General features: G+C 42.3%; 1 protein-coding gene across 4 annotated transcripts in view; it reads left to right on the forward strand.

The window, feature by feature from the left end:
• The window catches only part of LOC144604141 (retinol dehydrogenase 12-like), a 34,053-nt gene extending 13,368 nt beyond the window's left edge, over positions 1 to 20,685 (forward strand). For all 4 annotated transcript variants that reach the window (XM_078418339.1, XM_078418329.1, XM_078418348.1 and 1 more), the window contains 5 exons: positions 7,804 to 7,959; positions 9,560 to 9,664; positions 12,507 to 12,716; positions 17,243 to 17,435; positions 20,090 to 20,685. In XM_078418339.1, coding sequence (XP_078274465.1) covers positions 7,804 to 7,959; positions 9,560 to 9,664; positions 12,507 to 12,716; positions 17,243 to 17,435; positions 20,090 to 20,192 — 767 coding nt within the window. In that variant the 3' untranslated portion in view covers positions 20,193 to 20,685. The remainder of the gene's footprint in view (positions 1 to 7,803; positions 7,960 to 9,559; positions 9,665 to 12,506; positions 12,717 to 17,242; positions 17,436 to 20,089) is intronic.
• The last annotated feature ends 612 nt before the right edge of the window (positions 20,686 to 21,297 follow it).

Genomic DNA, 21,297 nt, shown 5'->3' on the forward strand with positions numbered 1-21,297 from the left:
AGTGCCTTGACAGTAGTCATGGTGTAGTGGCTATATGACTTATGTTTCCGTAAATTAAATGATAATTTGCAAATTGTCACTTTTAGTGATGAAGATTTAGTCACTCCAACTGCACTACAGCAATAAAGTTAGACGAGACAAATATTTCAGTGAGAAGCACATTAGATGGGATGGGGAGGAAAGAGAATCTACAAATCTGCGTAAAATATAAGTCTCAATCAATGTTTCAGGACTTGGACACAGTCGAATAAGGACATAGTTCCAGAATTTGGGTGAAACAATGTTTTGCTGTGTTTCTTGCATGTTTTCTGACCCAAGAGATGACCCAAGAGATGCCTACGGAAGAAGGATCTCTACCCGAAACGTCACCCATTCCTTCTCTCCAGAGATGCTGCCTGACCCGTTGAGTTACTCCAGCATTTTGTGTCCTCCTTCGATTTAAACCAGCAACTGCAGTTTTTTTCCTTACACAAGAATGAGGCCGCAGCTGGAGTATTGTGTACAGTTCTGGTCACCACATTATAGAAAGGATGTGATAGCTTTGGAGAGGGTGCAGAGGAGATTCACCTGGATGCTGCCAGGGATGAAGGGCCTCGGCTATGAGGAGAGACTGAGCAGACTGGGGTTGTTTTCCCTGGAGCAGAGAAGGCTGAGAGGGGACATGATCGAGGTGTACAAGATCATGAGGGGCATAGATAAGGTAGATGGCGGGGAACTTCTTCCACTGGTGGAAGGTTCAACAACGAGGGGACATAGATACAGGGTAAGGGGAGGGAGGTTTCGGGGGGATGTGAGAAAGAACTTTTTCACCCAGAGGGTGGTTGGAGTCTGGAACTCACTGCCTAGGGTGGTGGTGGAGGGGGGAACACTCACAATGTTTAAGAGGCATTTGGATGGGCACTTGAAATGCTACAACATTCAGGGTTACGGTCCAAATGCGGGAAAATGGGATTAAAATTAGACTGTGTTTGGTAACGGGCGGCGCGGACACGATGGGCCGAAGGGCCTCTTTCTGTGCTGTAGGACTCTATGACTCTATGACAAGAGATGCTTAATACTGATATGCAAAATGCTTCATGTCCCACACTAATACTTTGAGCACGGTTAGGTGAATGAACAACCTATTAAAATGTAATATTATGTTGCATTTATAATAATTCAATAGCCCGTGAGAAGTTGGAGTGCAAACACAGTACTGCTGGTTGACCATATCTTGATGCAGGATAGGATAGAGAGTTTAAATAAGGTGAAGATTATGGCTCATCAGCCAAGAATTTAGAGAGATGGAGCTGCTACTTCACAGTACCAGAGCCCGGGTTCACTTCTGACTTCGGCGACTGTCTGTGTGGAGTTTGCACAGTCTCCCTGTGACCTCCAGGTGCTCTGGTTTCCTCCCTCATCCCACAGTCATGTGGGTTTGTTGGTTAATGGGCTTCTGTAAAATTGCCCCTGATGTGTTGGAAATGGATTTGAAAGTGGGATAATATAGAACTTGTGTGAACGGTTAATCGATGGTCAGCATGGACTTTGGGCTGAAGGGCCTGTTTCCATGCTCTATCTCTGAACTAAATTATTGGAATAGTGGAATCTGGTGGCAATACACGAATGGATGATGACTTCAGCTGCACATTCACTAAGGTTATGGTGGAAATTTTGCAGAAATAAGCTGAATTTGTGATGGAACAAATGTGGAGTTAAAAATGCGCTGTGGTGCTGACTGGAGAACATAGGAAATTGAGGTGGGGGTCGGCCATTTGGCACACTGCCTTTCAGTATGATCAATGGCAAAACCTCTAATATTCTTCTCGCCCTCTTCCCCATACCTATGACATTTTTTTTATGTCTAGAAATTAATTTATCTCGTTCCATATTTTCAGTGTCTTGATCTCCACCACTTTCTGTGGTAGAGAATTCTTGAGATTCACCTTCCTCCTCATAGCCCAACATATCTTGGGCAGTATCCTGAGACTAATCTAGTATTCTAGAACCCACTGTTAGGGGCAACATCCTCCCTGTGCCCCTCATTTTCCTATATTGTGAACAACCCATATTTTGCCTTCAACCACGACTGTTACTCGAGGAAACTTTGCTGCATACCCTGTGTGGTAATATATCAATTGTTAGGAGATCAAAACTGTACATAATATTCCAGGTGTGATCTCACTTTGGCCCTGTATAATTGTAAAGCACTTTATTACTCAAGACATCTTGCATTGAAAGCCAACTTACCATTTGCCACCCTAACTGCTTACTAAGCAATTTATGAGGATACCAATCAATAATCAATCAAAGTTCGAAGAATAAATATTCTGTTTCCAATCTAATTTTTTTCCCAGGTCAAATTTTTTTTTTAATAAGTGCTAATTCTTGGATAAAGGATCTGTAGTTCACTTCACAGAATAAAAAGAATTGTCAAATCAATCTGTGAGTGAACAGTGAGGAAATGTTTTAAGTCAGTACAATGTTGCTTATAAATGGAAAGACTTTCACAGGTTAGATTAATTTCAGGTCAAGAATTTAATCTAACATTCAGAGTTACAAAAACTACTTTTTAAATGAAAAGAATAAATGACAAGTAGCAAATCCATGAGAGCTGATCAAGGTCCAGCATGTGATTATACTCTCAGTAATTCACTAATATCTTGGCTGACTGCCCAGTAGATTTTGTTGTTTATTTGTGTATCAATGATGTAGAAACATAGAAAAATAGGTGCAGCAGTACGCCATTCGGCCCTTCGAGCCAGCACCACTATTCAATATGATCATGGCTGATCATCTAAAATCAGTACCCCGTTCCTGCTTTTTCCCCATATTCCTTGATTCCTTGATTTATTTTTATTGAAGGAAAGATACAATACGAATGACGTAATGCATTACATTCCCCTCCAGTTTGTTTTTTATATATAACAACAAAAATAATAACCCTCACCCACCCTCCCTGGACCCCCCTTTGCAGCTGATGTGTTCACAATACATCATATCACAAATACAAATGCACAAATTGACAGCAAAACCTCTACATTCTTCCAAGGCGCAGGCCCATACATATCTACAACATGTCAGATGGTTCACGATACACCCATTCATTATGCATCAGCCATCCTGTGAGGAAATCGGCACTTGTGTAAACAAAAATATGTAAATAAGTAAAAGTAAAACATAATTAAAGGCAGATCCCCAACTACAATCAAGTGCCCTCAAAGTATGACAGAAAAGGTTCCCATTTTGAATAAAACTTTTTCACAGACCCCCTCAGTGTAAATTTGATCTTTTCTAGTTTTAGAAAAAAGCATTACGTCCTCTAGCCAAGCGGCAGCAGATGGAGGAGTTGTAGATTTCCAGACCAGCAAAATTCTCCTATGGGCCAAAAGTGATGTGAATGCAATGATGTCAGATTGGTTTGCATTTAAACCCAAAGTTTCATCTGTTACACCAAATACAGCTACAAGCGGGCAAATCCTCACTGTCACCCCAAGGACTTCACTGATGGTTTTAAAAACCACTGCCCAGTAGTCAATAGACAATAGGTGCAGGAGTAGGCCATTCAGCCCTTCGAGCCAGCACCGCCATTCAATGCGATCATGGCTGATCACTTCTATACAGTGCTGCTAGAACCAACCTGAAGAGAGGCATCAAGGATGCCAAAGCGTCCTACAAGAGGAAGATTGAAGACCACTTCTCCAACAATGACCCACGGCGGGTATGGCAAGGCATCCAGCACATCACCAACTACAAGACCAGCAACCGCACGACTGCCGACGGCGACGCCTCGCTGGCTGAGGAACTTAACTGTTTCTTTGCTCGTTTCGAGGTGAAAGCTACAGTGGCAGACATTACACCCTCTCCAGCACCTGACAGCAACACCTTCACTGTGCAGGAGTATGATGTTAAGCGCGTGCTCAGAGCAGTGAATCCCAGGAAAGCTGCAGGCCCCGATGGTGTGACGGGCAGAGTGCTGAGGGAATGTGCAGACCAATTATCTGAGGTCTTCACAAAAATCTTCAACCTGTCCCTTTTAAAATCCACCATCCCTCCCTGCCTGAAGTCCGCCATAATCATCCCACTGCCGAAAAAGTCTGTCATCAGCAGTCTTAACGACTACCGTCCGGTAGCACTCACACCGGTCATCACAAAGTGCTTCGAGAGACTGGTCCTGCAGCACATCAAAGCCAGCCTCCCACCCACCTTCGACCCACACCAGTTTGCCTACAGAGCAAATAGGTCTACAGGGGATGCCATCGACACTGCTCTTCACACTGCACTGACCCACCTTGAACACCAGGGGAGCTATGTGAGGATGCTCTTCCTCGACTTCAGCTCTGCCTTTAACACGGTCATCCCGAGCAGACTGGTCACCAAACTTTCCGACCTTGGATTTTCCCAAACCATCTGCAAATGGATCAAGGACTTTCTGACCAACCGCCCCCAGACAGTCAAAATAGGCCCTCACCTCTCCTCCACCATTACACTGAGCACCGGCTCACCACAGGGCTGTGTGTTGAGCCCCATCCTTTACTCCCTCTACACTCACGACTGCGCCCCCACCCATCCCACCAACACCATCATCAAGTTCGCGGATGACACGACTGTGGTTGGACTCATCTCAGAAGGAGATGAGACAGCCTATAGGGATGAAATCCAAAGGCTGGCAGCATGGTGTTCAGTGAACAATCTGGTCCTGAACTCCTCCAAAACAAAGGAACTTATAATTGACTTTAGGAAAACCAGTGGAGATTACGACCCACTCTACATCAATGGGGTCTGTGTGGAAAGGGTACCAGCTTTCAGGTTCCTGGGTACGCACATCGCAGAGGATCTCACCTGGTCTACCAACACCATCACCACAGTAAAGAAGGCACAGCAGAGACTCCACTTCCTGAGGATCCTCAGGAAAACCAACCTGCAGGAGAAGCTCATGTTGTCCTTCTATCGCTGCTCCATCGAGAGTGTGCTGGCATACTGTATAACCACATGGTATGCCAGCTGCTCAGAAAAGGACAGGAAGGCCCTTCAGAGGGTCATCACGACGGCCCAGAAAATCATCGGCTGCTCACTGCCCTCCCTGGAGCACCTGTTCAGCCTACGCTGCCTCAGTAGAGCAGGCAAAATAATAAAAGATCCATCCCACCCCGGCCACCGTCTGTTTGTTCATCTGCCCTCTGGTCGACGTTTCAGGTCGATAAAATCCCGAACAAACAGACTTAAGAACAGTTTTTACCCCAGGGCCATACGAGAACTGAACACTACCTTTGCACTAGGCAACACTAAAAAATCTTTGTACTTAACATAATTGTATTTAATTGTATTTATGTATTTATTTGTTTTTGCATTTATTGCATATATGTTTGTACGCACCGTCAGGATTGGCTATTTTTTAATTTCGTTGTACTCGTTGCAATGACAATAAATGAATATTATTATTATTATTATTAATCAGTACCCCGTTCCTGCCTTCTCCCCATATCCCCTCACTCCGCTATCCTTAAGAGCTCTATCCAGCTCTCTCTTGAAAGCATCCAACGAACTGGCCTCCACTGCCTTCTGAGGCAGAGAATTCCACACCTTCACCACTCTCTGACTGAAAAAGTTCTTCCTCATCTCCGTTCTAAATGGCCTACCCCTTATTCTTAAACTGTGGCCCCTTGTTCTGGACTCCCCCAACATTGGGAACATGTTTCCTGCCTCTAATGTGTCCAATGAGTCACCAAGTTTGGGGCATGACCAGAATGCGTGAGCTAGATTGGCTGGAGAGAAGGAGCACCTGTCACAGCCAGCGTCTGTCCCCGGATATATGTCAGCAAGCCTGGCTTTGCTTAAATGGACCCTGTGTAAAACTTTGAATTGTATGAGCCCCAATCTTGCACATGATGACGAGGAATGGACTCTTTTCAGCGCTTCTGTCCAGCATTCCTCACTCAGACAGATCCATACCAAGGTCATCCTCCCACCTAGTTTTAATTTTGTTCAGGTTTTGATCTCCTAAAGACATCAATTGAGAATATAATACAGAGATCAGTCCTTTATTTGCAAAGGTAAGAGCGAGTTTATCCAACACTGTGACAGACGGGAGATCAGGAAAAGAAGGATTTTTTTTCATGGCAAAGTGGCGGATCTGAAGATATTTAAAGAAATGATTATGTGGGAGGCCATATTTTCTGCACAGGTTATCAAAACTATCAAATATGTTGTCAGTGTATAAATCCTTAATGCACTTAATACCATTCAGACCCCATTGTCTAAAGGTTGAATTAAGTGTAGAGGGGGGGAATAAATGCTTACTGTGAACGGGACCCTGAACTGAAGCTGATGTGAACTTATAGTGACAGCGAAATTGATAAAAAAAATTGAGGGTGGATAGTACGACAGGATTGGATGTGAATCGAGAGGATTTCAATGGCAGGGAGGAATATACTAAAGCTGGAAGGGACGAGGAGTAACAAGACTGTGACTCAAGCAGAAACCAGTCTGTATCTGGTCGGTGGAGCCAGAATAATATCTTTTGGATATTAAATGCCCAAAAATAATGAATAAAACTGGGAAGGCCCAGTCCACCTACTTCACGACCTCTTTGGAGAGTACACGTATTAACCCTTGGAACCTTATTGTCCCATATAAAGGAGGTTATAGATTGGTTAACTAAGTTAAAAAATGACTTGGATAGGAAGACCGGCAAGCACTGGAACAAATAAAGAAATCTGGGAAGTACAGTCATCTTCACCGACTGTACTCTCCCAGCCATAGTAAGGGGTAGACTACGCCAGCTCTCAAAGTCAGCCTTCATTTGGCTTCAAACAGAGATGTAACAGAGCGGGTAATGCGTATTCCTAGATATACAAAACCATCTTGAGATAAGGGAAAAGGCAAGGATTACTGTCGGATCTGTAGGGCTAGGTTGATGGGAAAGCATTCACTGTTTTGGAGGTTTAATTTCTAGCCAGAGAAAGTTCCAAACTGATTTAACAAGGACGCAATTGCAGGGCTGCTAGCTGTAGGGTCGCTCACATAAAGAAGGAGGTCATCGGCATATAGAGACACACGATGTTCCATATTTCCTCTCCTAATGCCCTGAAATATTGTGGTTGATCTAAGTGCAATAGAAAGAGGCTCAATTGCAATCGCAAAAAGAAGCAGAGACAGTGGGCAGCCTTGGCTGTGAGCAAGTTTGTTGTGCAAGGTTTTGAGATAGATTGGTAGGGATATGGCAAGTCAGTATTGATTCAAAAGTGAGAAAAGCAGAATAGAAATCTAATACAGAGAATTAGTAATTGATTTTATTTTTCAAAAGGCAGATCTAAAAATGGAAAGTAGTTAATGTTTAATGCATATACTTAAATGCAAGGAGTAAATAAAGCAGATATAGTAAGCGCCGGAGACTCAGGTTCGATCCTGACTACGGGTGCTGCACTGTAAGGAGTTTGTACGTTCTCCCCGTGACCTGCGTGGGTTTTCTCCGAGATCTTCGGTTTCCTCCCACACTCCAAAGACGTACAGGTATGTAGGTTAATTGGCTGGGTAAATGTAAAAATTGTCCCTAGTGGGTGTAGGATAGTGTTAATGTGCGGGGATCGCTGGGCGGCACGGACTTGGAGGGCCGAAAAAAGGCCTGTTTCCGGCTGTATATATATATGATATATATATATGATAAATAGATAAAGTAAATAAAGCAGATCAGCTGACGATACATTTGCAGGGAAATATAGTTTTTTACTAAGATATGGCTTGGAGAGGAACAGGAGGTTTAGTTCCATGAGCATCTGTCTTTTGTCTTGTTCTCACCTTTGCCCTGTGTTCTTCTATCCATAGGAGCCCACATTATCATGGCATGCAGAGACATGGAAAAAGGCGATGCTGCAGTGAAAGAAATAATAGAGCAATCTGGAAATTCTAATATAATATTGAAGAAATTGAATTTAGCTGATACCAAATCTGTTCGAGAGTTTGCGGAGCAGATCAATAAAGGTATATTGTTCTTTGTTTCCAACTGTGATGCTTCTTTTGTTGATCCTGTTGTGTAAAAATGGCCTTATTCACAAAATGCTGGAGTAACTCAGCAGGTCAGGCAGCATCTCGGGAGAGAAGGAATGGGTGACGTTTCGGGTCGAGACCCTTCTTCAGACTTCAGTGTAAAAATGGCCCCCTCCTTACCCCAATAATGGGTCAGAAGTCCTCGCAATTAGAAGGTTTAATAGTTAGTGACATCATCATGGGATTATTGACTTTACTGTGCATGTGGGGTGAGTTTATGAACAGCTACAGTGGATATACACACTTTCAGATCTTGATCATTTATTGCTGGCTCCTGCCTGTACAGCCTAGTATAGAGGCAGTAACACAGGCAGCATAGTGGTGCAGCGGGATAGAGCTGTTGCCGAACGACACCAGAAACCCGGGTTCGATCCTGACCTCGGGTACTGTTTGTGCGGAGTTTGCACATTCTCCCTGTGACCGCATGGTTTTCGTCTGGGTGGTCCGGTTTCCTCCCACATCCCAAAGACAAGCATAATTGTAGGTTAATTGCCCCTGATGTGTAGGAATGTTTGCGAAAGGGGGATAACATTGAACGAGTATGAACAGGTGATCGATGGGGGGGTGTGGACAAGATAGGCCGAAGGGCCTGTTTCCAAGCTGTATCTTTAAAAAAATCAATTGCAAGCATTAGATCTTTTAATGTGGTCTGAGATTTGGTTGAACACATTTAAGGATGTGGGGGGATGGGTGTCCAAGCCAAGAGATGGGTCATTGGCCCAGTCATTGTAGGCTTGGAGCAGCATTTCTTCTACCAGCCCATCAGAAAGATCAATTGCAAGCTTCCCTCTGCATTGGAAAACAACTGCTTTCAGTTTTAGTTAATATTCCATTTTGGGGGTGGGGGGGTGAAGTAATCAAGTGGGTAGCAGTGTGTTTTTAAATTTAATCTGTCCAGTAGATGTGGCTGAACGATAAATAGGTCACCCCTGAACTGAGGAGGCAGCAAAGAATCAACCACATTGGTGGGCCTGGAGTCCCAGGTAGAGCAGACCAGATAAGATTTATTTCACTGAAGGACAACAGTGCAACAATCTGATAGTTTAATTGTTATTATTATTAATCCCAGATATTTTATTTACTTTAAATTCCCCCGCTGCGGGGTTCAAGTTTGTGTTTCAAGATCAGTGGCCCAGACGTTTGCTTTCTAGCCATATCCTTCAACCACTCCTGTGGTATTGTCTAGTATTATTGCCCATTATTAGCCACCTTCATGTACCAATTCTGGCTTGACCGTACTTGTGTGAAAGAACTTGTCACACAACGGAGACCATCTTAGCCATGGTGAGAATAACTTCCAAAGCGCACTTTCGACCAAATAAAAAATTGTATGCAGATATAAAAAAAGGTGACCATAATTTAGAAATTATAATTTGACATAAACTCTCCATGTGCAAATTGCTGAATCATGTAAAAGGAAATGGCGTCAACATTTAGAAAAATTAAGAATAGTGAATGAAATTTTCTGTTGCGTTGATCGGATTAATAATCTGTGCGATATTTCTCTTAATTTTTACTTTTTTTTTCCTCTCAGAACAACAGCAAATTAACATTCTGATTAACAACGCTGGAGTAATGATGTGTCCTTATTTGAAAACGGAAGACGGCTTTGAGTTGCAATTTGGAGTCAATCATTTAGGTGAATTTAAGTACAGAAAATCATAGCATTCAAAAAATTCTCTTGTTAATTTTTTTTCATATTTTGAAAGATTTTTGTTTTTTTTAATCGTCTCCTCAGAAATCTTTATATATTTATTTTAGATTTGAATGTATGAATACTATTATATTATTTTTGATGTAAAGACAAACTGTTTATTGATTTGGGGCATTGAGTATAAGAGTCAGGAAGGCATGACGCATGATGCAGGACTTTGGTTAGACCACATTTGGAGGAATTCGTAGAGTTCCCCCCCCCCCCCCCCCCCCATTACAGGAAGGATGTAGAAGCTTTGTAAAGGATGCAGAAGATGTTTACCAAAATGATGCCTGGATTAGTGGATTTTATTGTAAGGAGAGGTTGTACAAACTTGGATTGTTTTAGATACATAGACAATTGGTGCAGGAGAAGGCCTGCACCACCATTCAATGTGTTCATGGCTGATCATTTCTCAATCAGTACCCCGTTCCTGCCTTCTCCCCATACCTCTTGATTTTCCTATCCCTGAGCTCTATGTAATTCTCTTTTGAATGCATCCAATAAATCGGCCTCCACTGCCTTCTGAGGCAGAGAATTCCACAAATTCACAACTATCTGTGTGAAAAAGTTTTTCCTCACCTCAGTTCTAAATGGCCTACCCCTTATTCTTAAACTGTGGCCCCTGGTTCTGGACTCCCCCAACGTCAGGAACATACTTCCTGCATCTAACGTGTTCAATCCCTTAATAATTTTATATGTTTCTATAAGATCCCCTCTCATTCTTCTAAATTCCAGTGAATACAAGCCCAGTCGCTCCATTCTTTCATCAGATGACAGTCCTGCCATTCCGGGAATTAACCTCGTGAACCTACGCTGCATTCCCTCAATAGCAAGAATGTCCTTCCTCAAATTAGGAGACCAAAACTGCGCACAATACTCCAGGTGTGGTTTCACCAGGGCAGAATTCTATAATGGCAGAAGGTACAATCTCCCAGATGTACTAGAGGACAGAGGATCTAGGGGGGTAGAGGAACTGAAAGAAATTTTCATTAGGCGAGAAATAGTATTGGATAGACTAATGGGACTGAAGGATGATAAATCCCCTGGGCCTGATGGTCTGCATCCCAGGGAGGTGGCTCTAGAAATAGTGGATGCATTGGTGATCATTTTCCAATGTTCAATAGATTCAGGATCAGTTCCTGTGGATTGGAGGATAGCTAATGTTATCCCACTTTTCAAGAAAGGAGCGAGAGTGAAAACGGGGAATTACAGACCAGTTAGCCTGACTTCGGTGGTGGGAAAGATGCTGGAGTCAATTATTAAAGAGGTAATAACGGTGCATTTAGATAGCAGTAAAAGGATAAGTCCAAGTCAGCATGGATTTATGAAAGGGAAATCATGCTTGACTAATCTTCTGGAATTTTTTGAGGACGTGACAAGTAAATTGGATGAAGGTGAGCCAGTGAATGTAGTGTATCTAGACTTTCAGAAAGCCTTTGATAAGGACCCGCACGGGAGACTGGTGATTAAAATTAGAGCACATGGTATTGGGGGTATTGGGGGTAGGGTGTTGACATGGATAGAAAATTGGTTGGCAGACAGGCAGCAAAGAGTAAGACTAAACTGGTCCTTTTCAGAATGGCAGGCAGTGGCGAGTGGAGTGCTGCAAGGCTCGGTGTTGGAGCCGCAACTGTTTACCATATATATTAATGATTTGGAAGAGGGAATTAGAAGCAACACCAGCAAGTTTGCGGATGACAAGAGAGAGGTTGAACAGGTTGGGTCTTTATTCTTTGGAGCGCAGAAGGTTGAGGGGGGACTTGATAGAGCTTTTTAAAATTTTGAGAGGGACGGACAGAGTTGACGTGGGTAGGCTTTTCCCTTTGAGAGTGGGGAAGATTCCAACAAGGGGACATAGCTTCAGAATTGAGGGACAAAAGTTTAGGGGTAACATGAGGGGAACTTCTTTACTCAGAGGGTGGTGGCTGTATGGAATGGGCTTCCGGTGGAAGTGGTGGAAGCAGGCTCGATTTTATTATTTAATAAATTGGATAGGTATATGGATAAGAGGGGATTAGAGGGTTATAGTCTGAGTGCAGGTCGATGAGACTAGGTCAGGGAGAGTGGTCGGCGTGGACTGGTAGGGCCGAACGGGCCTGTTTCCGTGCTGTAGTTGTTATATGGTTATATGTAAATAGGGTAGACAATCAGAACCTTTTTCCCAGGGTGAAAATGTCAAAAACTACTGAGCATAGCTTTAACATGAAAGGGGCAATGTTTGAAGTGGCAATTTGTTTTTTACATAGTGTGGTGAGTGTCTGGAAAGTCAGGGCTGGTGATATAGATAGATGCGAGATGGGTATGTGGGGAATGAAGAGATAGGGACTATATGCAAGCAGATGAGGTAGTTTATCCTGGCATCATGTTCAGCACAGACATTGTGGGATGAACACAAGCATTGTGGGATGTTCCTGTCCTGTACTTTTCTATGTTATATGACGATTTTATCTACGCGCTTAAAACATCTGAGTTTATTCTAGTTTTATTTTGTGTGATAATTTTTAGTAATTTGGGGAAAAACTTTGAGTTTTAATTTTTGTTAGGGAGTTGGAGCAATTGTAATCATATAGCTGCTCTTCTGACTGGAGTTAGGAGAAAGAAATATTTACATTTTTGTAAAGAAAAAGTAGCATCACCAAAGAGTGCAAAGAAGTTGAATCATGTGCATTTAGCAGAGGGGAATGAAGAGGCAAACAAGAAGTTACTGGTGGCATGAGAAGCTTGCATTTCCACTTGCCTAGTTTTAAAAAAGAGTGAAAATGGACAATTGTGTTTTTTTTTACAGGTCACTTTTTGCTAACCTATTTACTAATTGACTTGATAAAGCGATCTGGTCCTGCTCGAATCATCAATGTCTCCTCCTCTGCACATAAAATGGGGAAAATTCAGTTTGATGATATGAACAGTGAGAAGAGCTACAATTCAGTAAAAGCCTATGGGCAGAGCAAACTGGCCAATATTTTGTTTACAAGGGAATTGGCCAGAAAACTCGAAGGTAAAGCTAATTTTAATGTGAGCATTAAGAAACGGCTGAATTTTACCAAAATGATGCCTGGATTATTATAAGGAGAGGTTGTACAAACATGGATTGTTTTAGATACATAGACAATAGGTGCAGGAGTAGGCCATTCGGCCCTTCGAGCCACACCACCATTCAATGTGATCGTGGCATGATCAAATCATTGAATGTGAGCAACATGAGATAAATGCTGCTCCAAATGCAAGATGGTGCTTGAGTGTGGTGACTCTGCATGGTCTTCCCAGAGAAGGATCAACTGCAATCCAATTCAAACACTATACTCTTTTATAATCTCTTTTCTATGGTATTTGAGTTTGACTTGATTGTATTTATGTATGGTATATAATTTCTGGTCTGAAGAAGGGTTTAGACCCGAAACGTCAGGCATCCTTTTTCTCCAGAGATGCTGCCTGACCCGCTGAGTTACTCCTGTACTTTGTGTCTATCTTCAGTATATCTGATCTATTTGGATAGCATGCGAAACAAAAAAATTCACTCTACCTTGGTACATGCGCCAATAATAATAAACCTAAATCTATGTTTGCGTGAAAGAATGTCAAATCATAAACTGAAAAAATTACAATTCTTCAATTTTTTTGAAAAGATCTTTATGAAGTTTCCAATCTCTACTTTTGAGAATTGCTGTTATGATTTTTTTATTCTAGTATTTATATTGTATTTTTCCTTATGTAGTTGAATTATTGTGGAGGTGTTAATTGCTAGTATACTCACAAACTTGGGCTGAAGAAGGAATGTACCCTGTATTTTCCATGAGATATTTGGTAGCAGAGTGCAGATCCATGTGGAATCTACAACCAAACCGAGCCCGTGTTTCTAAACTGGATACGAGGCTGAATCTGAAACAAGCAAGCTGAAAATCAATGTATTATTGGGAGGAAATTGGAAGTTTTTGCCTCCCATAGTGTGTTGAAATGGTTTTAACTTGCTTGACTTACCATATCGATCAAGATGTTGGCAATTTGAAATACAAACAGAATATCTTGGAACAGCAAGTCAGGCAGCATCTGTGGAGAGAAATATAATTAACAATGGCTGTAATGTAATTGTGTTCAAAAAGCCTTTGAAATTCTTCACAGTTGGCCTGACTAAGGTTTGAACACGTGGAGTTACAGGACAGTTGCAGAAGGAATAACAGACTGTGACAAAATTGAATGTAAAGTAAATGCTTAGACAGGATAAAGGTGGTAAGTGGATGCTTACCATCTTTTATGAAGATGTTGCCAGGACTTGTGGGCCTGAGCTATAGGGAAAGATTCTGCAGGCTAGACCTTTATTCCTTAGAGCACAGGAGGTTGAGGGGGGATCTTGTAGAGGTGTATAAAATCATGAGGGACTAGATAAGGTGATTTCACAGTCTTTTACCAAGGGTACGGAAATTGAAAACCAGAGAACATAGGTTTAAAATGAGAGGGACAAGATCTAATATGAACTTGAGGGGCAACTTTTTCACACAAAGGGCGGTGGATATGTAGAATGAATTGCCTGGGGCAGTAGTTGAGGTAGGTGCTATAACAGCATTTAAAAGATACTTGGACAAGTTGAGAGGGATATGGGCCAAACACAGTAAAATGGGACCAGCTTAGGTGGGGCATTTTGATCAGAATGGACTAGTTGGGCCAAAGGGCTTGTTATTCTAAGAACATTCCAATACAGATAGATTTATAAGAATTTTGCTTGGGCTACAGTTTTTTTTCTATAAACATTTTGAAGTCTGAGAGGAAGCACTCTATGGTTTTGATAGGGTGCACAGGAATATGTTTCCATTTGTGGGGAACTCAGAATATGGGAAAAGTCAATGCAAAATTATAAAAATGGATAATTCAGGAAAAACGTTTTTACCCCAACACTGGTAAAATATTTAATGCCATGACAAGAGGCAATTATAGTCATAGATTGATACAGTGTGGAAACGGGCCCTTCGGCCCAACTCGCCCACATCGGCCAACAATGTCCCAGCTACCCTAGACCCACTTGCCTGCTCTAGGTCCATAACCCTCCAAACATGTCATGTCCATGTACCTGTCCAACTGTTTCTTAAACGATGGGATAATCCCAGCCTCAAATACCTCCTCTGGCAGCTTGTTCCATACACCCACCACCCTCTGTGTGAAAAAGTTACCCCTCAGATTCCTATTAAATCTTTTCCCCTTCACCTTGAACCTATGTCCTCTGGATTCCCCTACTCTGGATAAAAGACTCTGTGCATCTACCCGATCTATTCCTCTCATGATTTTGTATACCTTTATAAGATCTTTTTTCATATATTTTTTTCATATTTCAGATACAGCGCGGAAACAGGCCTTTTCGGCCCACCAAGTCCGCGCCGCCCAGCGATCCCCGCACATTAACACTATCCTACACACACTAGGGACAATTTTTTACATTTACCCAGTCAATTAACCTGGCCAATCAATCCAGATCATATCATATCATATCATATCATATATCATATATATACAGCCGGAAACAGGCCTTTTCGGCCCACCAAGTCCGTGCCGCCTGCTGCAATCGTTCACAACCATCATCACTAACTTTTGTATCATCAGCAAACTTGCTAATCTTGTTATTTGTTGCAACCAAATCATTGATGTAGATGACAAACAGTAACAGGCCCAGCACTGAACCCTGTGGCACACCACTAGTCACAGGCCTCCATTCTGAGAAGCAACCTTCCACCATCACCCTCTGCTTCCTTCCATGGAGCCAATTTGCTATCCATTCAGCTATCTCCCCTTGGATCCCATGAGATCTAACCTTCCAGAGCTGCCTACCATGCGGTACCTTGTCGAACGCCTCACTAAAGTCCATGTACACAACATCTGCAGCTCTGCCCTCATCAACCTCTTTGCTCACGTTTTCAAAATAATCAATCAGATTTGTGAGACACGACCTCCCATGTACAAAACCATGCTGACTGTCCCTAATTAGTCCTTGCCCATCCAAATACCTGTATATCCTATATCTTAGAATACTCTCCAGTAACTTACTAACTTCAGATGTTAAGCTCACCGGCCTATAGTTTCCAGCATTTTCCCTGCAGCCTTTCTTGAAAAGAGGCACAACATTTGCCACCCTCCGATCCTCTGGCACCTCTCCTGTATTTAAGGACGACTCATAAATTTCAACCAGGGCTCCCGCAATTTCCTCTCTAGTTTCCTGCAATGTCCTCGGATATATCTGATCAGGCTCCGGAGATTTGTCTACCTTCAAACACGACAGTACCTTCAGTACTTCCTCGACAGTAACCCTGACTGCTCTCATGACACTTCCAGTGACTGCTCCAATTTCCTCCGTCCTACTGCCTTTCTCCTTGGTAAATACAGAGGAGAAATACTCATTGAGGACCTTGCCCATCTCCTGTGGCTCCACACAGAGGTGACTGCTTTGATTCCTGAGAGGTCCCACTCTCTCTCTAGTTACCCTTTTCCCCTTATGTATTTATAAAATCTTTTGGGATTGTCTTTTATGCTACTCGCCAGAGCTATCTCCTGGCCCCTTTTTGGCCTTCTGATCTCCTTTTTTAGTTTGCTCCTTAATTCCCGAAACCCCTCCAGGGATGCACTTGATCCCAGCTACCTATACCTGTCCCATGCATCCTTCTTGTTTTTGACTTGCATCTCAATTTCCCTCATCAGCCAAGCTTCCTTACGTTTGCCTGCTTTGCCTTTCACTCCAACGGGGACGTATACATCCTGAGCTCTCTTCAGCACACTTTTAAAAACATCCCACTTGGCCGATGTTCCTTTCCCCTCAAATAACCTAGTCAACTTGAGCGAGACCTTCTCTCATCCCCTCAAAGTTGGCCTTATCCCAGTTGAGCATTTTAACACGTGGACCCTCTCCATCCCGATCCATAACTATTTTAAACCTAATTGAACTGTGGTCACTTGTCCCAAAAGGCTCCTCCACACACACTTCATTAACTTGCCCTTCCCAATTTCCCCAATACTAGATCCAGCATTGCCATCTCACGTGTGGGGGCCTCCACATACTGTTTAAGAAAACTCCTGAACACTTGGGACGAATACCATAGAAACATTTAAGACACTAGACTGGGCATAAAAGGATAGGTGGATATACTAATGCTTAGCTAAAGAGGAGGAGGCTTGTATTAGAAAATAGGTGCAGGAGGAGGCCATTTGGCCCTTCGAGCCAGCACCAGCATTCATTGTGATCATGGCTGATCATCCACAATTAGTAACCCGTGCCTGCCTTCTCCCCATACCCCTTGATTCCGCTGTCCATGAATACCAGCAGAGAGACCTGCAAAATCAAATACTCTATCAGTGTTGTAGAGTGGTGAAATTCCTTTCATGTTTGCAATGTTAAAACAAAAAATTAAATTTTCAAAGAAAATGCAAGTAAGTAAGTATAATGGCATAGAAAATAGGTGCTTCGAAAATAGGCCAATCGGTCCTTCGAGCTGAGGGTGTATGTCATAATTCCTATTATGTGCACTAACTTCACTTTTTTTCTAATAGGGACAAATGTGTCAGTCTTTGCTTTGCATCCAGGTGTGGTCCGAACTGAATTAGCCAGACATTTGAATCCTATAGCCCGGTATGGGTTGTCATTGCTGCGACCTTTTACCAAATCTCCAGAAAATGGTGCTGAAACTTCAATTTACTGTGCTGTAGCTCCAGGATTGGAAAAAGAAACAGGGCAATATTTCAGGTAAATACAGAAGGTAAACAATGATGCATCAAGCACAACAGCGACAATGTTTAAATCGCATTCAATTATTGAATTGTGAGAGAGGTTAGAGAGTTAACTAAAATCTTTATGGGGTTCAGGAGGGGTGGAGAAGGAGAAAAAAGTGACAGGACCAAGGATTTTAACCAATGGGGTTGGAAGAAGGATGGGTTGTCTAGGACTCCGGAATAATGGGGCAAATTGGGAGTTAGTTCAGTCGTTGGGTCAAAGGTTATAGGAGGAGTGACAACGCTAAATTTAATTATATACTTGCGAAGAGTTGATAAGCCCACAAAGGCCTTAAAGTTTTGAAAGCTGATGTGTTGGGATATTGCAATCCAAAGTGATGACATTTTGGAATGGGTTAAAATTGAGAGGGTAGACAGTCAGAACCTTTTTCCCCACGGTGGAAATGTCCAACATTAGCAGGCATAGATATAAGGTGTGAGGGGGGAAAGTTTAATGGAAATGCGCCGGACATGTTTTATTTTACAGAGGGTGGCGGGGGACTGGAACACATTGCCATGCATGGTGGTGGAGGCAGATATGATATAAGAGGCTTTTAGATAGGCACATGGAAGTGCAAGAAATAGAGGGAGATGGATCATGTACAAGCAGATGATATCATTTTAACTAGGTATCATGTTTGGCACAAACATTGAGGGCCGATGGACTATTCCTGTGCTGTGCTGTACATAGAAACGTAGAAAATAGGTGCAGGAGGAGGCCATTCGGCCCTTTGGGCCAGCACCGCCATTCATTGTGATCATGGCTGATCGTTCACAATCAATAACCCGTGCCTGCCTTCTCCCCATATCCCTTGATTCCACTAGCCCTGAGAGCTCTATCTAACTCACTCTTAAATCCATCCAGTGATTTGGCTTCCACTGCCCTCTGTGGCAGAAAATGCCACAAATTCACAACTCTCTGGGTGAAAATGTTTTTTCTCACCTCAGTTTTAAATGGCCTCCCCTTTATTCTAAGGCTGTGGCCCCGGGTTCTGAACTCGCCCGACATTGGGAACATTTTTCCTACATCTAGCTTGTCCAGTCCTTTTATAATTTTATATGTTTCTATAAGATCCCCTCTCATCCTTCTAAACTCCAGTGAATACAAGCCTAGTCTTTTCAATCTTTCCTCATATGTCAGTCCCGCCATCCCAGGGATCAATCTCGTGAATCTCAATCTCGCGTACTATTCTATGTTCTATGTAGCTGAGTTTACAATGAGTTGTAACGCGCCCGGTGCGGCTCGGCCGCGGGGCCTTCCATCGCCCGGTGCGGCTCGGCCGCGGGGCCTTCCATCGCCCGGTGCGGCTCGGCCGCGGGACTTTCCATCGCCCGGTACGGCTCGGCCGCGGGACTTTCCATCACCCGGTACGGCCGTGGGACTTAACAGCGCCCGGTGCGGCTCGGCCGCGGGACTTTCCATCACCTTGCGGGGGCTGTGCGGGTCGGTCGCCTCGGTAGGGGTCGAGCTGTCTGTCCGTGGGAGGGGCATGGGGGAAGAGGAGGAAGTTTTTTTGCCTCCATCACAGTGAGGGAGTGTTTGGAGTCACTGTGATGGATGTTTGTGTTGGGGTTGTGTGTCTTGTGTTTTTTGTTTTTTTGTACTGCTGGCAAATTAATTTCGTTTGGTAAAACGAATGGCAATAAAAGCTATTCTGTATTCTTCTGCATTCTGTTAGAATTAAATGTAAGGGTGAAAATTAACAGGGAAGACATTGAGAAAATCAGATAGTTGATTTAAAAGATATGGATTTGGAGAGAAAAGTAAACATGCTTGGTAATTAAGATATAGAGACAATATCTCCTTTGGATCAAATAAGTCAATATTTTGCTATTTGAATTGACTGGTACTAGTGTTCGAGGGGGCTGGCATTCATTGTCTAAATTGATTCAAACGTTTGTTTTTCCAGAACCTAGTTAGAGCAAATATTTAAAAAGGAGGGAACTCAGAACTCCTGAGATATTCGGCTTTCATTTGACTTTTGTTGCTCTGTGCACTTCATAAAACAGAAAAATAAAACCTAATTGAACAGACTAGTTTATTGAGTACTACATGCTTTTAGAGCATTCCCATGGAATGATAGAGGAGATGAAAGTTTAAATGTGGATTTTTCCATATTGCGTACTTCCTACAGGCATGGTTGGCTACAATTTTGTATCTGTTCATGATTGCCATTGACATCAGGGTGCGAGTTAGTGTCCAATGCTACTGCATAGGGGCAGCAAAGTGGTGCAGCGGTGGAGTTGTTGTCTTACAGCGCCCAAAATCTGGATGCGATCCTGACTACGGGTGCTGGCTGTAAAAAGTTTGCACATTCTCTTTGTAACCGCGTGGGTTTTCCCGAGGTGCTCCGGATTCCTCCCATGCTCCAAAGAAGTGCAGGTTTGTAGGTTAATTCGCTTTGGTAAAATTGTAAATTGTCCCTTGTGCGTTGGACAGTGTTAGTGTACTGGTCGGCGCAGACACAGTGGGCTGAAGGGCCTGTTTCCACGCTGTATCTCTAAAGTATATACTAAAGTAAAGCTCAGTAAACAGGGTTGCAGGAATGGTAATTAAAGAAAAGAATTGTATTAAAACTCTTCAATGTCGTGCATATAGAGATTTCAATATGTTTCCTTTTGATGCAGTGATTGTGATCGTTCAACCTGTTCATCGGCTGCCCGTGATGATGAAGTAGCAAAGAAGTTGTGGGAAGTAAGCTGCCAAATGCTGGGGATTGATTGGCCGTGAGCCCAACACATGCCCTCAACAGCATGTTATGTTCAATTTATTTGTACTTTTAATCAACAACTGAGGTTGTATCTGAATAACTGAATAATATGGACTCCTTTTGCTAATTAATGTTTTCTCTTTTTAAGTATTTGTAATTTACATTCTTGTATACAATTAACAGCTTAATGTAGGCCATACTACAGTTTTGCTTCCCAGTATGCATATAATATACATTCACTTAAAGACAAACACTTTAAATTTTCTTTCTAGAAAAAAACTTTGTATAAATTAAATATAGTGTTTATTTCTGGTGTTTGTTCCTTTGTTATTTCCTACACTACTGACTTTTGTTTTCTTTCATTACTTTGCCATTTTGTAACATTTTATTAGGTGGGATTGTAGGCTAGTAACATTTTATAAAGCTTTTGCCTATTGTTGTTGTATAATTGACTCTCCCTTCTTGGATTTATGATGAAGAAATGAGAAGTGGCACAATAAAATGTAATTCTGAGTTTTGCATCGTGTAGCTTTCTGCATGGGCCAATACTTTGAATTTGATTTTGATATATTTTGTTGAAGATTTACACAGTTAGATACCACGATTTATGTCCTGAGATGGTGGTTTTGCCGTTGAACTATTCTGCACCAGACAGTTATTAAATTTTAGATCTTGAAGATTGAATGCAGGAATATGACATCTGTTCACCTAATGTAGCTCATGATAATTGAAAATCTGGCATTAAGTACTTTGAGAGGCTATAGTGGTCATATAATGTGTTTTTATAACCTTGTGAAATAAAAACAATGTCATCAAAATGCAGGAGTTGAATGAAATATTCTGCTAGTACCTTGGTGTGAGTGTGCTCTCCTTATGATCTGCTTGAGATGGACAGTCGCAACACTTCTTTTATTAGTGGGATTAGTGGTTTAATTCAATAAAGGAATGAAGATGTCTTATTTATTGGAGCACACTTGACATACTGTTATTTATTTTTCCCCAAGTAATAATAATAATAATAATGCATTACATTTATATAGTGCTTTTCAAACACTCAAAGACGCTTTACAGGGATTTCTAGAACATAGAGAAGTGAATAAATAGATAAATAAGTAAACGAACAGA

The sequence above is a fragment of the Rhinoraja longicauda genome, chromosome 2, assembly GCF_053455715.1.
Source record: "Rhinoraja longicauda isolate Sanriku21f chromosome 2, sRhiLon1.1, whole genome shotgun sequence".
Taxonomy (NCBI): Eukaryota; Metazoa; Chordata; class Chondrichthyes; order Rajiformes; family Arhynchobatidae; genus Rhinoraja; species Rhinoraja longicauda.